A 25,353-nucleotide genomic window follows, 5' to 3' on the forward strand; every position below is an offset into this window, starting at 1 on the left:
GTGGTGCTAGGGGATAAGCTATCGTCCCGTCAGCTACTAGTATGTGGTGTGCTGCAGGGGGCGATACTCTCCCCATTACTATATCTATATGCACCCCCTCGCCCGGTTGGTGCAGAGTTTCGGGCTTGGGTGCCACCAATATGCGGATGACACCCAGCTCTATCTGTTGATGGACGGACGGCCTGGATCTGCCCCAGATGTCCTGGGACATGCTTTTGAAGCTGTGGCTGGATGGTTGAGACAAAGTTGGCTGAAATTAAACCCTGCGAAGATGGAGATCCTGTACTTGAGCTGTGGAAATGTGGATTCAGGACCCCAGCTACCTGCACTCGATGGGGCGGTGCTTACACCAGCTCCAAGAGTCAGGAGCCTGGGGGTGATCTTGGATGTCTCCTTGACAATGGAGGCCCAGATCACTGCGGTTGCCAAGTCCTCGTTTCTCTATCTTCGACAGGCCAGGCAATTCGCCCCTTATCTTTCGTCCCGCGACTTGACTACAGTGGTCCAGGCAACGGTCACCTCTAGGTTAGATGCGCTCTACGCAGGGTTTCCCCTGAATCTGATCCAGCAGTTACAATTGGTGCAGAATGCGGTGGCACATGTTATCACAGGACTACCGATGCGTGAGCACATAACACCGGCACTGCATCAGCTGCACTGGCTACTGGTGGAGTACCGAATCAGGTTCAAGGTTTTGGTACTAACCTATAAAGCCCTATGCGGACTGGGACCTGCGTACCTGAGGGACCGCCTCTCCCCATACGAACCCCAGAGGACTCTTTGTTTGAGTAAGAAACATCTGCTAAAGGTCCCTGACCCTAGGGAGGCCCGCCTGGCATTGACTGGTCCTGGCCCCAGCCTGGTGGAATGCTCTGTCTGATGAGACCAAGGCCTGGCAAAACTTGCTATCCTTTCACCGGGCCTGCAAGATGGATCTGTTCCGCCAGGCATATGGGCAGTGCTAGGTGGAGTCCCCCTGGCCGGTTGATGGTGGATTGGGCCCTTCCCACCACAAATACCCCCCATTTAAATAATCTTTTTACTGTGAAGATGCTCTGGAGATGATTTAGGCTGGTTAGTTGTGCTGCTGTGTTCATGTTTATATGTATTTTAACTTGTGTAGTACTTTTGGATGTTTTTATGGTTAACTAATTTATAATAATTGTTTTATATATTTTAACTGAATGTGTCTGTAATCCACCCTGAATCTGCTTGAAATGTGGGTAGGGCGGAATATAAATTGAAAATAAATAAAACAATCCTATGCATGCCTACTCAGAAGTAAGTCCTATTGAAATAAGTGTAGTTTACTTCTGGGGAAAAAAGAGACCTTGCGTCCTCTTTTTTGCAAGCGGCCAAAGCTACGTTCAAAGCTGCAATGAATCTGGTGCGCATTGTGAGAATGTGGGGTAGGCAGTGAAACTGCATTGAAAGCGGGAGAGTGACTTTTGAGCAAACAGCAATGGGATTGGGCCCTTGCTCTGTGACTAATTGTGGAAGATGGGGAGAGGAGGAGGATGGAGGGCAGTTGAGTCATTTGCACCTCCCCACTGCCACCAGGCATACACGCACACACAGGCACGCTCAAAGGTTCTGTCAATTTCACTTTCCCTTTGGGGAGGCAAAGGATCTCAGCTGACTCTGTCTTTTTAAACTACCTTCATACAGAGAGATGAAATTGACAGAGCCAATCTTTTTAAACTACGCTTCCTGGCAAACATTATGTCTCCCTACACTTGAGTGTCTTCATGTAAGATGTCTCATGGAGAGAGACTCATAGACTGCCATGGCTGTAAATCTGGTGGATGGCTGTAGCCTCACCTCTGCTGCAAACTCATCTGGGATAACAATCTTTCAAATGCAGTACAATGAAAACATTTCCCAGGAAAAATTTCAAACTTTTGCATGGGAAAATAGAAAAGATTTCCTAAATAAATTGGAAATTGAAAATCAGTGGGATATAGGGGTAAGAGTGTTGGACTAGGATCTGCTAGACCCAAGTTAAAATACCCACTCTGCCATGGAAGCTTGCTGGGTGACTTTGGGCCAGTCACACACTTTCAGGCTAATCTACCTCTCAGGGTTGTTAGAGGAGTACCATGTAAGATGCTTGGAATCCTCATCAGGGAGAAAAGCAGGGCATAAATTAAGTTGTAAATAAGTAAACATAGGGGGTGGGTCACTTTTTTTTCTGTGTACGAATAAACCTGACTGTCCCCAGGAGCCTATTTGAATAAACAAACATTTATGTGTTACCTGGGCAATCATGGGTATTGCTATGGTCATTTGGTTCATGTTATGTTTACATAAATCAGTTCATGTTCCAGGAAGGTTATTTAGAAAGAGTATTGGAGAAAAACTTCATAGTGTAAGGTATTCTTACAGAATAGAAAGCCAGTACAAATATGTATTATTTCTGCTAGTGGTTATTTCACTGATCCTTAAAATCACTTTGTTTTCCTATCCACTTTTGTGCTTCTTAATTCTTAATTATATCATGCATTTCAAATAAGGGTATGGAGGATACCAGGAGAAGGAAAAGAGGAAATAGCGTGAGCAGGGGATACAGGGGAAAGTGAGGGAACCCCACAACTCTTTGGAGGTCCCCCACTGCACAACTGGACAAGGCTCTACCTGAACAGCACAACTTGGCCAGTGTTTTCCCAGGAAGAGCCTATGAGGGGGAGAGAAGGAAGGAAAGCTGAAGTGCGGGGGTGGGCAGATAAAGCTAGGTTGGCTGGTGGGTGGGAAGGAGAAAAGGAAGCAAAAAAAGGGAGAGGCTGTGGGGGGTGTCAGGGAAAAGAAAGAGAAAATAGTGGGGGAGGGAAAATGAGATGCCCCCACAAGTCCTTGAGGGTTCCCCACTTAATATTAACATCTGAATTCAACATCTCTATGATATTACTATTTTGTGTGTCAGTAACATTTTATTCGGTTGTTTGTGACATTTATACCCTGCCTTTCTGCCTAACCAGAACCACATGACTATTCCTTAGCAGAACACATAAGTGGGCCACAAATCTTTCAGCTCCTCCAAGTAGCTTCCTTTCTCCAAAGGAAATCACAATCTACAATGTAGGCGGGTGGTGCCTATTTTGACTTCCTGGGATCTTGGAGAGTAGACCATACTAAATAGATTGACCAGTGGTGGATTCTATGTCGGATAGTCTCACATGTTCAATGCAAAGCACAGGATTCTTCAACTTCAATTCAAAACTCTCTGTGATTAAGGCACACTAAATTTGACAACCTATCACACGCACATACATGAAAGATTGTAGGGGTGCAGATGCAAAAGAGGAGAGGTCTCCTGTACCTTTAGGAAGGCAGATCTAGTCAATGAGAAGAACCTGCAAAAATACCCTTTTCATCTTGGTTAAGAAAGATACAAGAGGCCTTCTTTGCTTCTGGTCATTGAAGCAGATGTGTGCTATGCCGGACCATCCTTATAGACACAAACCACTTTCACTTTATACCCATAATTACTCATCTACCACTGATTACCTTGTGCATGTAAAGGCATAAAGTGCAAAAATAGTCTGTGGTTTTGCCTGCCTAGAAGTACTTACAGTAGCATGCCTGTTGAAGAATTAAAACACAAGATTTGGTTAGACTGCTCTGACAGTAAATAGTTTACTTTCAGGAACTGTAGGACTGACCTTTAATATAGTCTGAACCTACCTGGTTAGGTTTTTCTTCCCCTCCATAATTTGTTGAAGCAACTGTCATTTGGAATAACTCCACAAGCCAAGGAGTACAACTAGATTTAGCATTACTGGAAATACTGCTTACAGTCAGAGGAACATATTTGCATTCCCCTTGACTCCCAGAGATGCTCACAGCACCTGCAGCCTTCAAAAACCAGCAGCAGATTATAACGTGTTTCATCCATCAGTCCTAAGTAACATGTGGATGTTGGAAATTTTGATTTTGTTCCTTGAGTAAATGTTTTTCTAAGGGAGGTGTTATCTCAGAACTCACTGGAAAAATTCTTTCCATGGTGCTTTCCAAACTGGTTGTTTAGTCTGGAATTGCCATTATTCATTCACTCAATTTTAAACAGAAAATCCAGATAATGTTGCTAGTAGCAACCATTACATTCTAGGGTTTTCCCTGTTGTCTTCTTACCTTTTAAAGACCTCATTATAGGTGATTTTTTTTTAAAGCATAAAATGGAAAAGCACCTCCAACTTTTGGAAATCAAAACACCTTTGCCACTGCATTCATGAACCAGTTGTTAAACAATTGATTCTTTGTGGGGGAAAGGGGAATTTGAGTATTCCTTTTTACTTTGCAATCAAATATAATATGCTTATTGTATATTATATATATTATTATATGCTTATTATAAAGCATTATATGCTTTTTATATATATATATATATATATATATATATATATATATATATATATATATATATATATATATATATATATATATATATATATATAGGGGGGTCAGTTTAAAATAAGTAATACAGACATTACATAGCCTACTTGCAGGGCCTTGACCACTGCATAACAGGCAGAAATCAATAGATGGATCATTACCCATCACTGAATCTCTGTGGCAGGAAATGCTGGTTTCTGCCTCTGTTGTGAGCACATGCCCGCCTGCCTGCCCACTCTTTCTCATGGATGTTGAGGCTCCCAGATACCATTGTTGGTGGCAAGTATTAATAGTTTTTAATAGTTAATAGTTTTTTCTGACTTACAGACAGTGGTTATCTATTATTTTTATAGGAACCACCAGTGTTCAAAGAGCATTTTTTCATCCTGACAAAAACATGTTGACTGAGTTTGGTAGAGTTTGTTCCTAGTTTAGTGAACTCAGGATTGTGGTTCTAGGTCTACCAGGGTAGCCAAATGCAAAATATGTCAAATTTTTGAGAAGCTTAGGCAGCTTCCATAGCCTTGTTCTACTTGAGCAGCACAATAAGTCTGTGAGGTAGGTTAGATTACAGTGAGAGATGAAAATTTGCACAAGGCTAGTCAGGGAGTTGGATGAGCATGGATTTGTACCTTCAGGGCTCATTTTGAGGGGGAACATGCAGGGACGCAGTTCCGTTAGTTCCCCAAAGAAGTCACATGTCAGGTGGCCCCGCCCACCTGACTCTCAGCCATTTTGGGCCCATTTCAGTCTGGATTGAGGCCAAAACGGCCCAGATCAGGCCTCTGACAGGTGGTGGATCACTCTCTCGCTCATCAGCAGCCCGATCCTGACCATTTTGGGCCCCTTTTCAGCCATTTTCAGCCCCTTTTTTGCCATTTGGGGCCCCATTTTGGCCCTGAATGGCCAGGATTGGGTCCAAAACAGCCAAGATAAGTGATGTCAGGGTGTGTGGCATATGCAGATCAGTTATGCTAATTACACATTTCCCATGGTGTCAAGGGGTGTGGCATATGCTAATGAGTTATGCTAATAGTTATGCTAATGAGTTCCTCCAGCTCTTTTTCTACGAAATGACCCCTGTGTACCTTGATTCAACACTTGTAATAATGGAGTATAAGAAAGATAATTTTAGCACTTGAGTTTTTTTCACATGCTTTGGGTCAAACAGTATATGCCAAAGTTTCTGTGACTATATAGATATTAATGGTACAGGAACTCTTTCCTCGCATCTATTGATGTTACTGGAAATACAGAATGCCATTTTCTAGAGATAAGAGATATCTTCTCCAGAGCCTGAGCTTTGCACCACATAAACACAAAACATGAAACTTTAGGAAGTGCATGATACCAAACTTCTTAAAAGTTGTCAGAACTGGGAATCAAGAGCACTTTAAATGATAGTTTAATGAACGCTTAAAATAAATGTTTATTCCCTAACTTGTTTATCAGAATTTAACAAAATTTTCCACCAGCCTAAAATTCAAATACGTTTTTGTGATAAACTTCCTTCACAACTTTGATTGTGTGCTCACTGTGTGGTGTATCTCCACACAATTAATGAGAGATACCACCTCCACCCCCAACTGGCCCTGTTCCTTTGCTTTTTAAGAGCACGTCCTGTGGAATGACAGCAGATTAGTCACAGGAGAAAGGTCTGAGCAAGGTTCAAGTCCAATAGCACGTAAAGACCAGCAAAGACAAAAGGCTGTAATTAACACAGGCAACTCTATTAATGATTATTAATAGTTTATTGTGAATTACAGTAGGTTTACTTCCACATATTTCTCATTCACTGTAGTACTAGCCACTCACCAACCCTAAAACCTGGGTAAGCCCCCGCTAGTGTCTTCAAACAGAGGAGGTACTCTACATTTCCCCCAGTCTTTTCCCATGGCCACACAAACCAAATTGCACATGTTAGATGTGCTAATGGTCACTAGTTTAGATTTAAAAGAAAAGATTAGGCAAAATCCAGAAAGAATGTTCTATTAGTACTTATAGTCACAACAGATAGGCCCTGAGCCTTCATGTTCAAAGGCAACATACCAGTAACTGAGCTAGGCACAAACAGCCCAGAAGACCTCCATGTGGCTCAGAGGGGCACTCATATTACTTGACTCAGTTTTCCAGAGGGGAAAGAGAAGAGCCCTCCCATTGAGGATTTCCCAACAAGGCAGCCTGTTCCTAACACATGATAGACTTAACTGTTCTCCAAGCTTACACCGTCTATGAGGGAGAACAAAGGGACAACATTTTTAAAATATGTCATTGCTGTCTAATTTATCAGTGCCCCAGTGTGCCAACTGTTTCCACTGCTCACCCTTTCAGTGCTTAACTTTAGGAGCAAGCTTCAGAGCAGAAACTTAAAAGCCATGGAACAGAAGCATGCCAGTGTGTTGATTTTTTAACTATCATTATGTTGCCCTTTTCCAAAATGGTGGGTGTTAATGCACCTAAACAGGAAAAGCCTGAAGACCAAGCTATGTGTCACTGACGCTCCCAGCTGTTTTTCTTCTTTAAAAAAAAATAGCTATGGAGAGGGCTCCACTTAGAATTGACTGTGGTACAAGGTGATATGGGTACCCCCCCCCACACACACACATTTTCTTGGGTCTTCACCCAAAATAGACTGTCCTTTAAAATGAAAAACAATTTGAGAACTCCAGATATGAAAATATGTATGGCTTGATCCTGACATACACAATTAGGCAGATCAAATCATTTCTCATCACTATTTCTGTGCCAGTAAAAGCTTCCTCTGTGTGGGGTTGCTGTAAAACACACAAGAGTAGCGCTAAGAGGCTGGATCCTAATACAATACCCACTTTTATTTTTTTTAAAATCCAAAGAATTTATAGTCCAGAAGCATCACACATAATAAACTAAGAAAAGCAAATGGCTCTCTGTGGGATCCTTCAAACCAAATAAAATAGCTACCTCGAAGAACAAACAAGGAAGGGAGTGGCATGAAATCACAGCAAGGGTTGAGAGTTCTCTTCCAGAAACCTCAAGCTCAACATTGCTCAGAGATGTCAGTTACACCCTTTTGGATTAGAGGCTGCAGACCGCTCACTCCACAAGAGGGCCACTGAAGCTAATGACTTGTGAGGCTACCTCTAAAGTAAATTCAGTACTTTTAATTAGGAATATCAAATTGAGAGGCCTTTATCAAGCCCAACTTTATTAAAGAATACTGGAAAGAGCAAGGAAGCCAACAGTGTATAAATGCTTATGTACACCATCTGATTTCCCCAGCCAGATGACTTGAGGGGCTCATGAGAATGCCAGTTGATTAGAGCAGCCATCTGTACTTCTGGAAGGGCTCCCGTAAGCCACATTACAGGCTGAAAGCCAGCAGGTGATGCTCTTCCCATGGCTGCCTCCCATGTCATACAGCTGTACAAGACACAGGTGCCGTGCCAGGAAAAAAAAGTGGCGAGTGTAAAATCTGAAGGGATTTTAAAAGGACGGCATGGCAAGCCATGTTAGTCTGTGGTAGCAAAATCAAAAAGAGTCCAGTAGCACCTTTAAGACTAGCCAATTTTATTGTAGCATAAGCTTTCGAGAATCAAGTTCTCTTCGTCAGATGCATGATGACGAAGAGAACTTGATTCTCGAAAGCTTATGCTACAATAAAATTGGCTAGTTTTAAAGGTGCTACTGGACTCTTTTTGATTTGGCATGGCAAGCCAAGATTCAACAGCAGGGTACCCATGCTGGGAGAAGCTGTGCTGGACATGGTTCTGTCTGCAATGCCGTTTTTGAAGGCACAGAAGACAGCAGCCCTAGAATAGCTAGAATTAAATTACAAACGATCTTCATGACTTTGCACACGTTGTACTTAAGTGACGTCTTCTACTTTATTCTTTTGCATTAAAAACATTAATTGGCCGCATGTTCCTAATTCGTGCTTTTGACATCACATGTTCAAACGGCTACGGAAAGTGCGCGATGGTGAAGAATCAAGCTGTTGATCCGGCCGCGGTCTCTTGCTGCTTTTACCCGCCCTGCCCCGTGCCTGCTTTCAACAGCTGCTGAGTGGCAGAAGATCAGCTGCAAAGCGTCACTTGGTCGATGCCTGCGCTTCTGTTAAAGGCACACGACGAGCCGTTCGAGAACATACGCGGGCAAACAAGCTAAGCAGGGACAGCGTTGGGCAAGAACCATCAGCCCTCGCTCCTTCTCCAAAACCCCAAAAGTAACAATTGGGAGTTCGAGGTAAAGCGCCGTACCCAGATACCCGTTGAATCCAAAAAGAGAGCAGTAGTAAACCTGTCTGCGGGCTTCTCTTTGAGGGTCTGGCCGGAGGCGAATCTTTCTATAGGGGTGTTATTGCCCGCTCTTTTTAATAACTACCTCCACCAAACACCATGATAGTCGCTGTCAGACCATATAGGCATTTTAAAGTCAAACTAAGAAAAAAGCGGCAACATCGTGTGCGTGTGTGTTATGTGCCGTCAAGACTCTTGGACTTACGGCGACCCTATGAATGAAAGACCTCCCAAACGGCCTATCATTAACAGACTTGCTCAGGTCTTGCCAACTGGAGGGCGTGCCTTCCTTTATTAACTACGGCGTTTAGGACGAGCGCAGATTGTCATTCGCTTTCCCGAGGAAGCATCCCTTGTGCAATGTTTTGGTTACGGCAAAGCTGCGGTATTCTCGGCAGGTGTGTTTCCCTGCGTTGCGTTGTGCCCGCGTTGCATAATAAAAGTCCCGCTCCAGGCTTCGCGAAGCTCAAGCGGATAGTTAGGCACCAGGTGGGAGGGTGAGCCTGCGGCTCCGCCCCTTGCTGTAACAGCGCCGCCCTCTTTCTCTCCCCTCTCGCTCGCGGTCGGGAATCTCTGGGCTTTGGCGCTGCGGTCAGTCGGGGCTTCGGCGCTTCGTTGGAGGGGGCTGTGGCGATTGGTGGTCCTTTGCCATGAGTGCCTCCGAGGCAGAATGAAGGGCGGGAGGCAGGCTTACGCCGGCACGCCGTGCTTGGGCTGGTTCATAGCCAGGTGTTGCTGCTGTTGCCCGACGTGCAAAGGTTAGTTGCCGCTACTGAACTCTTCTGAGCTGGAGTGCTTGGGTGGAAAGGAACTGGAATCCAGATTGGTTTTGAAAGGGGGGAGAGGTAGTTGCGTAGGCTGTCTTTTAATTGGGAGTAGCCCGTGATTGAGGTTATCTCGGCTGGGGTATTAATGACATCGGTGGGCTCTTTCTCCCCTCCAGAGAATTCTAGGAAGTGGATACTGTGAACGCTTTATTTAGAACGTACAGTGCACATGTGAGACTTTCATTTTATGTTAGTTTTCCTTTCAAACTTGGGTGTGTGCCTCTGTATGCATAAGATATCTATAAATGGTTTTTGGTTACTGCTAATCTGAGGGTCATGCGACTCCATCTCTCGGTTTGCCCATCACCTTGGATGGCTTTCGCAAGTGAAAAGCTTTTCACTTTTTTTGTTGAACTTCTGACTGGTATCTGTTATTTTGGAAGTGCAAGTCTCTTTAGAATTGTAGTGGGGTGTGCTCCCCTCTCTGCACTAAATGGGCAAACCAGAGTGAGTTTGCCCAAGTGAGTTTTAATTTGGTGGATGTGGCTGTTAGTGCCTCTCAATCCTAAATCTCAAGAGGTAGTTGTTACTAGTAAACTTTTACAAGTGGGAAAACTCAGTTCACTGAAGTATGCCTATGTTTTGTAAATAAATCTGATACTAAACTAATAATGATTTTCCTGGTGACTTTATGACTCTGTTTTATCCCTGTGAAGAGGGAAAAAACATGCCTAGGAACTTACTGTAGTTTTTTTCTTAATGCCACTGTTTTCTCCCCAGGACTATAAGAACATTGATTCAAAATCTTTTTTTGTAAAATCTGTGTACAGATATGAAAACAAATCTTTTATTCTTAGCTTCTGGAGAAAAAACAAGGAAGGATATCTATTTTGGTGTTTTCTTCTAAGTAGCTCTGGTAGTATACACTGTGTATTAGAAGAAAGTATGAAGATAAGCCACTTAATTTAGCCAATTTCTTTTTGATAGGCAAGCGTGTGTGTGTGTGTTTGCCATAGAAGTAAATGGTGCCTCAGTATTTACTTGAAGCCCTTTAGCTTCATTTGCTCTGAAGAAGAACAGCAAGGTTCAAGTCCAGTAGTACCTTAAAGACCAGGAAGATTTCCAGACTGTAAACTTATAAGAGTCAAAGCTCCCTGGTGTCTGACGAACGGAGCTTTGACTCTTGAAAATTTATATATTGAAAAAAACGTGTTGTTCTTTAAGGTGCCACTGAACTTGAATTTCAGAAAGAAAAGCATTATTTCCCATTTTGTGGCGGGCACCTGAGATCAAGGTTCTGGATTCTGTGTGTAGAAGGATGCTCTGTGGAGAAACCATGCATCATCTGTTATCTAGGTCTGTGTGCGGAGTCCTGTTTGCTTGAAAGGGGCCAGACTCCCATCATCTGTTGGGGAATGATGATGCTAGTAACCTTCTCATCCCCCTCTTTCTTTCTGGCTGATTATACATGTGCCCTGCCTTTGTTTGAAGACTTCATGGCATGATTCTAATTCTGTGTTTGCTGTTGTCATGCAGGGTTTTAAGGATAATCTTTTCACTCATCTGACCCTTATGGAAATACTAACTTCCTTACAGCTGCTCTCGACGAGTTACTCTCATTCTCGTTGTCAGTTTTGTTCCATCTCTGGCTTGTTTCCAGGGGGGCCTTTATCAGGCCAGTGAATTTTTAACTCTGCCCTCCTTCCATCTTGTAATATGAGTGTAACTGTACTTCAAAAATGTATCTACAACATTTAGTATTTAGTTTGTAGCCATGTTTTAAACTAAAGGTGGCTGTTTACAATACAACACAACAAAATTCAAGTTAAAATAGTGCCTCTTACCCCGCCATATCCTTCTTACTGACCTAATGCGATGTTCCTCTGGGAAAGGCAGCTCTTCAATCCCTTCATGGAAACAGTCATTCTTTCTTCTTGAGAGAGGGGGTTCCAAAGTCAAGAGGCAACACTACCTACATCCATGTAGGTAGTGTTATATCAGTTGAGTCTGGATGTTAAGGCATGTATGACTGTGACCAGACCAGCTTTCTCCAGGGAGGGTAGCACCTGGCAAATTAGCCTCAATTGATAAAAGGCATGCTTAAGAAAGCTGTTGTAAAATATAATGGTGTTATTTACATATATTTCTTATATGGAGTAGCTACCTTCTGCTGGTAGCTATACCCTAGATGTGCAGTGTGATAAATGCACGTGGGGGTGGTTTTATGCATGTCATTAAAATCTGTCACATGTGTCTGGCAGAATAGGCAGGTGAGTTCTTCTCACAGGCGGCACTGTATGAGATATAACTAGCTTCCTTCATGTCATGTCCATGTAAGTTGCGTAAAATTAATTTTGTGGGAAGCAGCTCTCAGTTCTGCATTATTTTCTTTGTCAAAAATGCAGCTTGTGCCTTAAGTAGTTATTATAAAGTTATCCTCTTCTTTGTCTTGCTCTTCAGATTTTAAGTGTGCTCATGAGAGAGCAAAATTTTTGAAAACCCCCCAGTCTTTTTGAAATTTCAGAGAGGTTTAACATTTCCAAATAAAAGCCAGTCTATTAGACTTGATTATCCATTGTGCAATTGCCAAAGTCTGCTTCACTCTTATTTTTATTAAGGTCCCTCGGTATTTGGATTTCTTATGTAGAAGGACTGAGAAGCTGAACTTCAAAGGGTGTTCGGGTTGCTGTCTGATCTGAAGATTCATTCATTCATGCCCCTAGGAATAACTTTGTTTCCTCTGGCTGTGAATAAAAAGTGAAGGGTTTCTAGAAACTGTCTTCTGGGTTCATATGACTTGCTTTTCTATGTTGCATGTACATCTAACCCAGTATTGGTTTCTTTATGAGAAATACCAGGGTTAAAAATATGTTCTCCTTGACTTACCCCCTCAAAGTCAGTGGCTATGCAAATTCAAAACCCCCAGTGTTTCCTTCGATTGTTTAAAAATTCAGTTGTTGAGATGTGCATATGAAACAGCACTATCAGTGGGTTTGATCAATTGCATGAAAGCGTTCAGACAGTCAGAGTTCAGCATGGTGGCTTTGTTGCTGCTACATTAGATCATTCCACAGGCCACTGGAGCAGTGAACGTTTTATTACCAAAACAGAATGGATGTCTTTATGCATTTCTCCAGATTGGCTTATCAGTGTATTGGGAGATGGGACCTCTTGAATTCTTTCTCATTGTTGCCCTGAGCATTACAGTAGTTGATAGCAGTAATTTCAGTTGGAGAGAGCGTGAGGGAGGGCAACTTAGTATAAAATACCATGCTTTAACAGGAGAAACAACTGAGCAACATAGCCTATGTGCATCATTATTAGAGAGAAATATGATCTAGTAAAAAGGATGCATTTTATTGGCAGAGGTAGGAAATATTTTTGGACATTAAAGACCTATAAAGGGGAGCTATTTGCTACAGGAAGTTCTTGATATTGTCTCCTCTTTTCGCCCAAAGTGTATGGAAAGGAGGTAAGAGGAATGGATGGGTCATGTGGGCCAGGAATGTGTGAAATATTGGGTCTTTAAATATTTACAAGTTAGGGGGTAGTGTGACAGTAGTAGAAAATCTGTGTTCCGTGTGGAAGATATCAGATTCAGTTCCTGCCATCCACAGTTAAATAATCTCAAATAGCCAGTGCCTGACAGCCTAAAGAACTTCTGCCAATCAGGCTAGACAGTACTGAGTAAGGATATGTAGTTCTGGTCCAGAATTCGAGGAAAAAATTCAGGCCACTGAATGAATTTGGTTTAATTTGGTAACTCAGGTTTGGCTGTTCCCATGCTGTTTCTCTGCAAAGAGGCAGCAAAGAAAGCAGCAGTTCTTGCCCCTCCCTTTTTTTTTTTGCAGAGGGGAGGGGGTCATTTTCAAACTCTACCAAATTTGCAGGGGACCTATTCCTGACTGTCCTCCAAAGAACCCCTCCCACCTCCAAGTTTCATGAAGATTGGATCTCAAGAGCCTGTTCTATGTGCCTCCAAAGAAAGTGCCCCAAGCCATGCTTGATTATTCCTGATAGGGAAAACTATCTGGGGGCTATCCAGGGATCTGGGGGTCACATCTTTGAAGCAAAGAAAAAGAAATTCAGTATCCATGAAATCCAGGTAAGATTTTCTAATAAGGTTCAGTGTAAGTCTGTTCACAAGTGATTCATGTGTAATTCACTTCGTGTGGTTTGGCTCTAAGATTTAAAAATCCGAACTTTATCCTGACATTATTCCACATGGGGAAAATATCCAGGAGGGTGGGGTGGAGGGTGGGATTTTTCAAGCAAACTCCACCAAATTTGCACGGGACCTACTCCTGACTGTCTTCTAAAGACTCTCGAAGTTTCATGAAGATTGGAACCTGAGGGCCAATTTTATGGGCTCCTGAACAAGGTGCCCCTGGCCACTCATTATTTCCTATGGAGGGAAAAGTCAATGCTGATGTCCACTGCAGAAACACACTGAGGCAAGGCTGCCATGGCCAAGGCACACTCCCAAATGCAAGCTGAGCTCATCCAAGAGAAAGCCCAACAGAACCAAACTGCAGCATGGGAATGGAATCCCCCCAGAATCAAACTGTAGCAAAGGGACCAATCTCACACTAGAGAATCAGACCCATTTCACCCAAACCAAACTGAAGCAAGGGACAGTGTTGCAACTTAGCTCAACAGAATTAGTATCATTCACAGCAGCCAATGGGGGGACATGACAGAACATAACCAAGCAGTAACCAGCCACAAGTAGAAGGCATTTCCTTGCTTCAGTTTGCTTTTGTTCTGATTTCACAAAAAGAATGTCCTATGGATAGTGCACCCAGATAATCTAGTATCTAGAATATCACTATCTCATTTTGAACAAGTTCACATATGGTTTCCTGAGCTTTCCTGGCAATCCTGAGCTTTCTTAACCTAACTCATAGGCTTCTTTCAAATATCTGGCTTGGCTTTCTATGTGTATAGGATCAATTGGAGGGATGGGCATAGTTTCAGGTAGGTAGCCATGTTGGTCTGCAGTCGGGCAGCACCATTTGACTCCAGTAGCACTGTAGAGCCCAACAAGATATTCAAAGAATGGAGTTTTGATGCTTTAAAGTTTATAAACTGAAAATCTTGTTGGTCTCTAGGGATGTGCAAACTTTCAATAATAATTTCTCTGAGATAACCTGAAGATGTGTGACTATTTCTCCCTTGTGTGGGTTGCCACTAAACTTGGGAAACCATTAAAATGTAACATGTCTAAAAGTGATCATGCACTTGTTCCAATTCTTTACTTGTTGGATGATGTGAGTCTTCTTAAGTCAGAACTCTAGTTCGTGATCTATAAGATCATATATAAATGTCTCTCAGTAGAAACAGAGTTATGGAAGTGTAACCAACCCATGGTGAAAGCTGTAGACATGCCTGTGTGTAGCTGTCTCTCCCTATAAGAAGTAGTAGTATCTGGTTCTTCTTTATGGCTGTGTCTTTGGCAGTTGCTTCAACTCTCTCATGACCTTGCTGTTTAAGTTGAGATAAGTAGGAGCTGTGATATGATTCGGAGATTGCCAGCACCGTGGAAGGTCAGTAGCAAGAGAAACTTAAGTAACTGGAAAAATGTGAAAGCAAAAGTTTGGGCTTACTTATTTGATAAGCTTAGCCATTTTTCCTATTGCTTTATTTCTTTCCTTCTGATAAAAGATCTCTAGGTTTTGTACTTCATACTGAAGTAATGAAGGTTAGAAATGTGCTTCTCTGGAAACAGGCATACATTCAATTTCATGTGACTTTATGGCATACAGCTGTTATGTGGAACATCTCCTGACAGCTGCAGATCCTGCCCCCCACATTTGTTTCAGTCTTTTGTAAATAATGCACTCTGCTCACCTTTCTATTTTTTCAGGCTTTAGATGTTGCCAAAACAAGGCAGCCTGAGGTCTGCTGAAAGTTACAAAGTTTGTGTACATTTAATTTTATGCAAACATGCTGCACTTAGCTTTTGAACATGTGGGGCTCATGATGGAAGAAATCTGCAGCCTATGTGGCTTCCAAATATGAGGATAGTCGAAACAAATATCTATGTGACCTGAGCATCAGGGTGTACCTCTGCATTAGGAGGATGGAGGGTAATATTTCTCTAATACCTAAACTAGTATGAGTTGTATGTCTGGAATGCAAACTGGTTATGTTTGTATTTCCTCTGTCCTCATATGGCAACAATAGACATATTGTTCTGCATGTGGTTCTATGTCTGACTCTTTTGGCCCAGTCGTTACTCACCTTTTCTCCACAAGGAGCAAATCATGTAGAAATTGAGACAGGTAGGAAGATAACTTTAATTAGAAGGATGGATGATCATCGCATGATAGTAATTTGCTACATATCTATAGAATATATCTATGGAGAGCATTTGGGAGCCATGGCAATAAAACCACAGATCATTTGTATGGGATTTCTATTTCTCGCACTTCTCAGCTGAAGACACTTAACAGTGATTTTAAAGTGATTTTAAAGAAGTTTAATAATTTATAATGCATTTTAAGCTTTTAAAAAATTAGTAGTAAATACAAGAGAGCAGAAGCAATGAAGAATCACATTTTTTTAAAAAAAACCCTACTTCATCAGTTTAAAAGTAGTTCCTGAAAAGCAACTCATTGGGTAGTTTGTTAGAGTGTATATGAAAGTTAGCCAGGTGTACTTCTTGCGGGGACGGGGGGCAGTACCAGAGTAACTGTTCCAGCTATCTGTTCTAGAGCCAGATTGTGAAGGCTCACTACGGATATTTTTGTACTTTTTATTTATTATTTTGCAGTAAAAGTTGAGGTGACTCATGTGGGAAAACTATGTAAATCGTGACAAATAAAGCAGAGTGGAGGAGAGGTGTACAGGAATTAAGGCTAAGAAATGTAATCGGCCTGTTCATCAAATAAGATTAATCAGTGGAGACAAACTATATTTGGGAACACCCAAATTAAAAGCAAACTTTATTTTTGAGCTATTTAGTTTCAGTAGGCTACTATAATATAGTGAAAGAAAATATTAGGTGCGGCCTTTTAATGAGTAATTGTTTTTTGTCAAATCCGTATTCCAGAATTGTAAAAAAAAAAAAAAAACTTTCCCATATGCAAGTAATTGGTTAAAATACAAGTGAGTAAGTAACTAAAATACTTCAATCTGCAAATAACCCCTAACAGAAATCTATCCCAGCACTTAGAATTAGGAGGGTAACTTATGCCTAAACCATCAGTAGCAAATATCCACCCAGTCTAGAAATGCATCAAGAAAAGGTACTTATATGGCTTTTCTTGAAATTTGATCCTTTCTGTTGTGCTGAGGTGACCTGCTTTTGTAATCTTTATCTTATGTTCCAGCTTGTTTGTCCTAAACTTGTGGCCAGACCAGGTAGATGTATGTTTCCCTCCCATACAGCCAATAGTTTTGAGGTACAGATTCTGCTCAGGAAAAAAAGAGAAAGTGGAGTAAACAGCCTGTCAACTCTGCTGCTTTTAAGAGCCAATATAGTATAATGACTAGAGTTTTGGACTTGATCTAGAGAAACCTAGGTACATATTCCCAGTAGGCCCTGACATTCACTGGCCAATCTTCGATCTTTCACCGACTTTCAGTTGAACTTGCACAAGAGGGTGGTTGTGAGGATGTCAGGGGGAAGATACTTGTATGTATTTAGCTTGCCTCTGAGTTATTTCAGATTGTGAGAAAAGTGTGGAGAGGCATAAGCTCTTTCTCCCTGCATCCTGCAGTCTCAATCCAAACTGGGCACTCAAGAGCCTGGATTTTGCATCACATGTCTGAGTGTGCAAACCTGGGCCAACACAAAGAAAATGTAATGTGTCATTGGAGCAAGGCTATGGATTGACTTCCTTATCTGTTCTGCTGCTTACTGTGGGTAGGGTTGCCAGCTCCAAGTTGGGAAATTCCTGGAGATCTGAGGGGTGCAACCTGGAGAAACCTGGAGAAAGTGGGGTTTGGAGAGGGAAAAGACCTTGGCATGGCATAATTCCATAGAGTCCACCCCCCAAAGTAGCCTTTTTTTCCAGGTGAACTAATCTCTCTGACCTGGAAACCAGTTGAAATTCCAGGAGATATCCAGCCACTACCTGGAGGCTGGCAACCCTAACTGTGGGTCTGTATATGCTTGCAGTCAGTTCTCAGCAAAGTAGCCAAGTCTCTCCAACTTCCTGGGCGATCTCACTGTCCTAACAAAAAAAAAAGTCAGTTTGCTGCTTCTGAGGTTTCTCATTCTTCTGGTTTCAGCAGAGTAGACTTTGGCTAAATGGCTTTAAAGGCATTCTCTCTCTCTCAGGTATCAGATGGGACCAATTGTCCTAATGTATAATCCAATGAGGGAGGGAACATGTACATCTAGAAGCAGCATCTTTGTAGCTCTGTGCCACAGAATATTATACCATTCCATTGTGGAACCTTTCCCTTTAAGGCTATGCATTGACATGTCACTTTAATCAGCTGTAGCAGGCCTTGCATATTTTTAGGCCCTGTGTTGACTATTTCTTAAAACCTTCTTCTCTCAGACTAGCTTTTTCTAGCATATTTTTTTTAATGAGTAGTATGCAAAGTAATATGCAGGTTATAACTAGTTTTGGATCTGATGGAATGGACTCCCTCTAGCCCACAAAAGCTTATGCTTTTTAAAGTAGCATATAAATGGGCAAGTTATAAAAGGGAAATAAACATGGATATTTGCAGTGCATTTTTCTGTACAAAGTACCATACTGATAATAGACTCTGTACTGTATTAAACTCTCAAACTGCTTTAACATGCTTTTTAAACAGCTATGGAGAGAGAGCAGAGTCAGAGACTGATCTTATCCCAAAAAGATAAAAATATGATAGCTGGGCTGCTTAAATAGCTTAAATAAGAAATAAACAAAAAATCTTGCCTTAATACACCTGAGGAAATATACTATGAGCTGACAGCAGCTAATACAAAGAGAACATTTGTTTAGCATGTAAAATGTGAGAAATGTAAAGTTATGAGGCTGTTGTCTAAGTGAATTGCATACACTTACATATCATGTTCTTCTGTTGTGAAACTGAACCATTATAGGTGCTGAGATGATGTAGGGGGAGGGGAATCAGAACTAGAAGCTGAGATGGGTGGAATGTAGAATATACTGTTGAATGAATTTGTTCTAGTGTCTCCTCACTTCTGTTAAAGCTAAAAGCAAACCCAGCTAAGGGTTCTGCTTTATGTTCTCAGACTTGAATCCAGACAGATTTATATGGAATGAGGTCCCATGGGGCTCCCTATAGTGAGGCCCAGTTCTCCTTCAAGTGGTAAACTGGTATCTGGGGTATACCACAAGGCTAAAGATAAGAACTTGCCTGATTAGTGTACTCTATAAAAAAAATTATCCCTGCCTGTAGCCTTCTAAGTAAGTGCCAGAGAAAAATTCTAGCATTATATTCTCCTAAACATTTTATGTGAGGAGAGTGTTTTTAATAGAAAAGCAGGCAGATAGTCAGTCCGGTTCTACCTGCAGACTGAAGTGGGACAGTCTCGCGTTGACATTCTCTATCTCAGCCATTAATATGTTTTGGATCACTTTCAGGTTTCCAGCTGAGCTCTAATGTAAAACAGAAAATATAAAAGGCATATTCAAATTGGCTGGGCTGCATTCTGCAAGGCAAAGAAAATAAGTGAAGATTAAGGGCCTGAACAGGTTTGTCAAGTTCCCTTGTGCTTCCTGAATGATAGCTATGAGGAAACAGCTGGAATTACTGTCTGGGGAAAGCCTTTGCAACAACCAGTAGTACTTGGATCATTGCTTACACTACTTTTATATATGAAGCACAATACTGGTAAGTTTATTAGGTGGATCATATGTTTATGGAAAAATGTGCACATTGATGACCTGAGAGGTTCATCAGGCCAGTGATTGAGGCTTTTAAAAGCTTGCATACTGGTTGATACTAAACTCTGGTTGTGACTGTGCATATCATGCCATTACCATTGATGGTATAGAAGCTCTCCCTGGGGGTCAGTGAACTATTCAATGGCAAGTCTTCTGTTTAGACAACTCCACACAGGTGGAGTTAGAACACAAGTGAAAACAGGTGCATATGATTAAGAATCAGCACATTTAAAATGAGCTTAAGTGTTTTTATGCACCTTTCCTGTGTAATATTATGAAGACTATTAAGCTATACTAAGAGAGGGGACTAGATTTTATGAAAATTATACTCTTCCAGAGCAATATACTTGGATTGATTCTCCTCTAAAGCCACCCAAGCAGCTGCTAGGGATGGCACAATGAAGGAGGCCATGAAGGTACTGATGGAAGGGGTGTGTGTGTGTGTGATGGGCATGGCTGGTTTCCAGACTTTCAGTGTCTGTGTGATGCTGGTAATAGCTTCCATTGGTTCAATTTGTTCCCTGGCGAATGGTGGCTTGGGAGGAAGCATTAAGTATAGCTTGCTTTGGGTAACAACATACCTTGAGCTATTTGTGGCTTGCAGTATATGTTTATCAATAGATGCCTGCCTAGTTTACTGGGGTGGGTCCAACCAGCTTTTCTTCTGATAAAAAAGGGAAGAAGAATCACCCAAAAAGTTATGCTGGGTATCATAATAATTGCATGAACAAATACCTCGTGAGACAAGAACTATAGTAAGGGGGGGAATTAGTGGAAAAGCTGGTTGAATCCACCCCGCAGGGGACATGAGGATTTTGTAACATATAGTTAGGGGCCAGGTATCATTCTCTTTAGAAAGAGGAATGCAAATATGATAAATAATCATATAAATATGGACTATTGAGATCTAGCCATCAAAACATACATCACTGGTAGATCTTTAATTTGCTCAAATGGATGCCTCTCCTTGGGATAACTGACATCCTGGGATGGATAAATGTTTTTCTTGCCTTATGCTGCCATGATTAAACCAGCTCCGTGGCATCCCTGAGAGACATGACTAGACTAGACCCCAATCATGGAGGACTGGTTTTCCCTCCCTCAAAGGAGGGGGCATCCCCCCAGGGAAGTGTTTAAAAAGGGCTGAAGCCTTTTGTGTGTATGTGTGTTTCATTGGGGATGGGTAAAGGGGACGCTAGAGGCTTTCCTGTATCTCCTGCCTCTCCAAGAGATGCATACCCATCCTGAAGGGATGACAGGGATCTTTTGTAAGTCTCAAATGTAAGATAGACCTTAGACCTTTTCTTTTGTTTTTTCAGTAGCTGCAATCTAGTGTGATATGCCTTCCTATAGTGCCACACTCAGAGTGAACAAAGACAGTGTCATTATTATCCCCACGATACAGCGGGGTAGCTGGAGCTGAGAGGAGTGGCTTACCCAAGACGACCTACTGAGCTCATGGCAGTAGTGGGAGTCAAACTAGCAGAGTGTTTATTCATAGTCCAGCAACTTAACTACTATGTTTCAGCAACTCTCTATGTGTTCTCTGTATTTTATATTCTGTGCTCTCTGTATTTTATGTTCTGTGGTAATTCAATAAAGACCTTTCTTTGGTTAAGTTTAAGCTGTGTCAACAGTGTCCTCACCCATGGGACTTCAGCTTAGCCTTTGTTAACACTTTACGTAAGCTCAGAGAAACTACTGTACCATATGGCTGGTGAGGGGTTAAACCTAGGAACATTTTATGGTGGCAGCATAAAAGAAGAGGGAACTAATAACTAGGATGGAGTGACCTCCAGGTTGTAATAAAGGGTGTTTGACCTCCTTGCTTGTTCAGCATCTTACAAGTGGAAAAGGAACTCCCTGAGAGCTTCTAAAACTCTTTTTTAAAAGAGGCAAGAGACCCCCCCCTTAAAATATCTAATAACCACTTTGCCCATGACACCCATCCAAGTTGGGTCTTGGATCAGGCCCATAGCATGGAGAGATTGGACAATCTTGTCCTCCCCGCCCCCCCCCCCCCCGTGAGCCTTTAAAAGTGCTGAAGCAGCTTAGGGGGCCTGGGAAAAGCTCACTGAGGAGGGACAAGGTCACCTGGTCCTACTGTGGGCCCTTGCAACATTTTAAAATGGCTGAATTCAGCTCTAAAATGGCATTGACATCCACAGCTCTGAACCATGGACTGTAATGTCTAGTTTTGCCCTGAGAAGATGACTATTTAGAAGTTCAGCCATTTAATTTTGTTTAACAAATTACGCTGTATGAAGAAGGAAGATGCAATTAAATGCAGCCGCCTCTGAGTCTAAGACAGAGAATGTCGCTGAACCTGGTATCTTTCATACTATGGTTACATGCAGCGGATGTGCCTAATCTGCCTTGGTGGCAGGCTTCAGTTTTTAATATAGCAACTTCTCTCCACCATGTTATTGGAGTTCAAAGTGACAATTTTTTCAGACTGAAAGGTAAAGAGTTTATTCAGGCACACGCTTATCCTTGCTCTAATGTGTGCAGGTGGTTCGTAAGCAAGACCTGAACAGTAAATGGACAAAAGGGGATTTCAGGAGGGTGAGGCTGTGAATAGGTATTACGTGTTGCCTAGAGCCAGATACTAGGAAGTTTTGTCTTTGTACTAAATGAGCTTAAATAATCAAGTTCATAACAGGTGGATGTCCTGCTTCAGTTGTTGCAATAATGTGGCTTTTAGAACACATTTTGAGTTCAAAGGTGCCACAAAAAATGGCAAGTGTGCTACTTCTGAGAAGCTTCTTGTTATGTGCTCTATTTCTTTTTATCGGAATTTTTTAATGCTGCTACAGCCCCAGTCAGAATTGTCTCATTTTCCCCCTGCTCCAAAGCAGCTGCCTTTGCCTTTAAGAATAACAAAAGATCCTAATCACAGATCTTCTACATTATTTGGAATTGTGTTCAAAGAATCCTACTACGCTGGAAACCTGTAGCCATACGCTTGTGCCAGTGTCTAGGCTGAAGTTTAGAACTGGCACTGGGGAAAATAGCAAATGCAGTTAATGGTATTTATTTAAAACATTTCTGTGACACTAAGAGTCCCTAAAACAGTAAACACCCAAAACATTAAAACAGCATTCAAAATATCTAAAGTTCAATAAAAACATTAAAACATGTAACACTGAAACCAGGGTGGAGGACCCAATAACAGTTACTGGGAATATACCAAACAAAACACAGTCCTCACCTGCTGGCAGAAGACAACAGCAGAGGGAGTCAGATGCGTCTCTCTGGGGAAAAGTTCTAAATTTTTGGCCCCATGACTGAGAAGGTCCTTTCTTGGGCTGCCCCCTGTGTAGCCACAGATATCAGGGCCTCCAAAGGCGGACAAGTAGGTTCATGCTTAGTACTTAAGGTGTGCTGGCATCTTTATAATTACAGAGCCCCTGTGTTACATTTGCATCAACCTTTTGGATGTTCAGAAGTAGTAGCTGTACTGCATCCCACTAAATGTTTGTTCACTCCAAGTGCTGAATATGCTTTTTGTTTGACAACTCAGATTGCCGGACTTTTGCACCAGGTGGAGTGTGTGTCTGCAATTTACACCACAAATCTGGGCAATGACTAACCTACCCATCCTACCTCGCCCCCTAAGTCACAAACTTAATGACAAGAAGTTCACATCAAGGCAAGCAGTTCAATTATTAGAAGACTTTCTGGGTGGTCTCTCCTTCAAAAACAATCCTGTTGTTTACGTGCTTTCACTGAACTAGAAGTATCACCACAGTATCTGAATTCTAGGGAATTCCCTAGATATCTGTGGGAATGAACTTCAGAACATGACAGGGCAACAGTTTTCAGCAGCACCATTTATCACACACTTTGCAGTTTGTGACTCGCTGGCCAAACCTAAACCCAGCCCATTATGCACCAGTCAGTGGTGGCTTAGTGGGAGCTAAGACTGCTTCTTGTCTAAGAAGGCAAAAATTTGGAGTGATTGGGTTTTTGAGCCCCTGACAGGCCATAGTACGTAGATTGTCTGGATATTAGCAGTACAATCTTATAAAAAGCTACTGCTGTGTAAGTCCATTGAAATCAAGTCTGCATAGGATGACTGATTCTGTTTCTTCAAAAAGCACTGGTAAATATAGCTTAAAAATAAAAAAAATGGGAAAAGTGAATGGAGGTACCAGGTACTGAAATACAAGCTGCCTGGGTCAGGTTTTTACAAATTTTCTCAACTTGTCAGACTAAACAACAGAGTCTTGTGACCCCTTAAAGAATAGCAGATTTATAGTGCAGTCATATGCATAATCAGTGCATTTCAGCAGGCTTGGACTGGAGTAAGTTTGCATAGAAGTGCAGTATCACCAGAGTAAAAGCTCATTTGTGGCCTCCCAAGCTTGTGAAGTGATTTATCTGTTGCCTGCTACCTGAGGGGACAGGTGATTAAAAGCACAGCTTTCTTCTGATTATATGAAATCCTTTCATACTGTCTAGGATTATATTGATCTGAAGATTAGTAGGCATCATTTTCTTAAATCTTTTACTAGGGTGGGCATTCAACAGCTGGCCCCTCTACACAACATACTTGCTGTTCTGTTTCTTTTATTGTGCAGTATTTCTATTTAAATGTTCTCTCTGTTAAATGCCAAGCAAGTCCTATATATTGCTAGCTGGAGTGATTAGAGGAAGAGAAGAGACACAAGTTTTCTTTCTGCCCACTATATTGATCAAAATGATGGGGCAAAACTTCTTGTTTGCTTGCATGTTACATCTGAACTAATATGAGACCACTTCGCTGCAAGATTCCTTAAAGGACTTGTGCACGCCAATAGATTCTGAAGGATTAAACAAATAAGTTTTCTGGTGAGGGAATCCAGAATACTGCTACATTTTCTCACCATTATCAAGTAATCTACAGGATCCCCTGAAGTGTCAGTCTTATTGCTGGAAGCATTTGTTTATGTGAATCAAATCGTTCTGGAGTGTGTGAGGGACCTTGTTTTTCCAGTGTCTGTAGAATTTATCTTTTCTTGTCTCTTCAAAATGCAGTAAAACTCATCATGCCATTTTAATAGTTACTCTTAAGTAATACTTCCAAGTTGCATTGTGGTAACTTCTCTATAAAAATAACTTAATGGTTGAGCACCAGTTCCTTGCTGTGGGCCCTAAGCCAACTGCCCCCTGCCCCCAAAGCACACAGTATACTTGGTGAACAAACCTAGACAAATAGATAGGTATCTGCTAGGCTTCCTCTCTGACAGATGCAAAATAGACAGCTAAATGACTGTATACTACATCAACCTCTTGGTCATTAGCATGTGTACAGATGTTGACTATCAAATTAACATTGAATGATAAAATAAGTAAGTAGCTTATTGATATGTAACATAATACTATATCATATTTATATCAAAGTTTTCAATAAAATCTTGCTTCTAGCTTCTAAGCTTGCTGAATATTATTAGTATTCGATAAAAAGTTGAAGAACAATAGCTTGAAATTACCAACATTGATTTCTAATAAAATGCCAAGACTATACTCCCAACCTAAAATTCCACCATAACCCATTCATTTTCCAATTTATTCAATCACAGTTATCATAATATGTGGTACAAATGCACTAAGGTTGCCAGATGTCCGGTTTTCACCCAGTCAATCTGGTATTTTCATTGACTGTCAAGGGGAAACTTAGTTAAAATATGAAACAGTTGGCATCATCTCTGCCTCCTCCCCCTTCCCCCAGCTTCCAAGCAGCTCTGTTTGCCTGCCCGCCTGGCCACGCAACCTCCTGAGTAGAGATGGGCACGAACAGAAAAAAAAATGAACATGATGTTCGTTGTCTGTTGCCATCCACGAACAGGGACTAATGAACTACGAACATGGCCCTGTTCACGAACATGTTTGTGATTGGCTGTTCATGGGGGCTACCAGGCTCTCCTCCAGCCATCATCAAAGTCAAGATCTCTACTGCGCCACTCCCAGAAACCTGTCCTGAGCAGGCAGCAGGAAAAGTACCAGTAATAAATAACAGCTTGGCCCCAGAGCCTGGCAGCAGCCCTGGAACTTGAAGGGATAGATCCCTATCCCACCACACAC

The 25,353-nt window shown here is 41.8% G+C and overlaps 1 protein-coding gene across 2 annotated transcripts in view; it reads left to right on the forward strand.

Moving 5' to 3' along the window:
- Positions 1-25,353, forward strand: part of KALRN (kalirin RhoGEF kinase) — a 717,152-nt gene that overhangs the window by 614,152 nt on the left and 77,647 nt on the right. The window contains exon 1 of one of the 2 annotated variants that reach the window (XM_054971241.1): positions 9,236-9,421. The exons of the other annotated variant lie outside the window; for it this stretch is intronic. Coding sequence (XP_054827216.1) covers positions 9,334-9,421 — 88 coding nt within the window. The 5' untranslated portion in view covers positions 9,236-9,333. Of the gene's footprint in view, positions 1-9,235; positions 9,422-25,353 lie in introns of those variants that run through there. 2 annotated transcript variants of the gene reach the window in all.

Source organism: Eublepharis macularius, chromosome 2 (genome assembly GCF_028583425.1).
Source record: "Eublepharis macularius isolate TG4126 chromosome 2, MPM_Emac_v1.0, whole genome shotgun sequence".
In the NCBI taxonomy this organism is placed as follows: domain Eukaryota; kingdom Metazoa; phylum Chordata; class Lepidosauria; order Squamata; family Eublepharidae; genus Eublepharis; species Eublepharis macularius.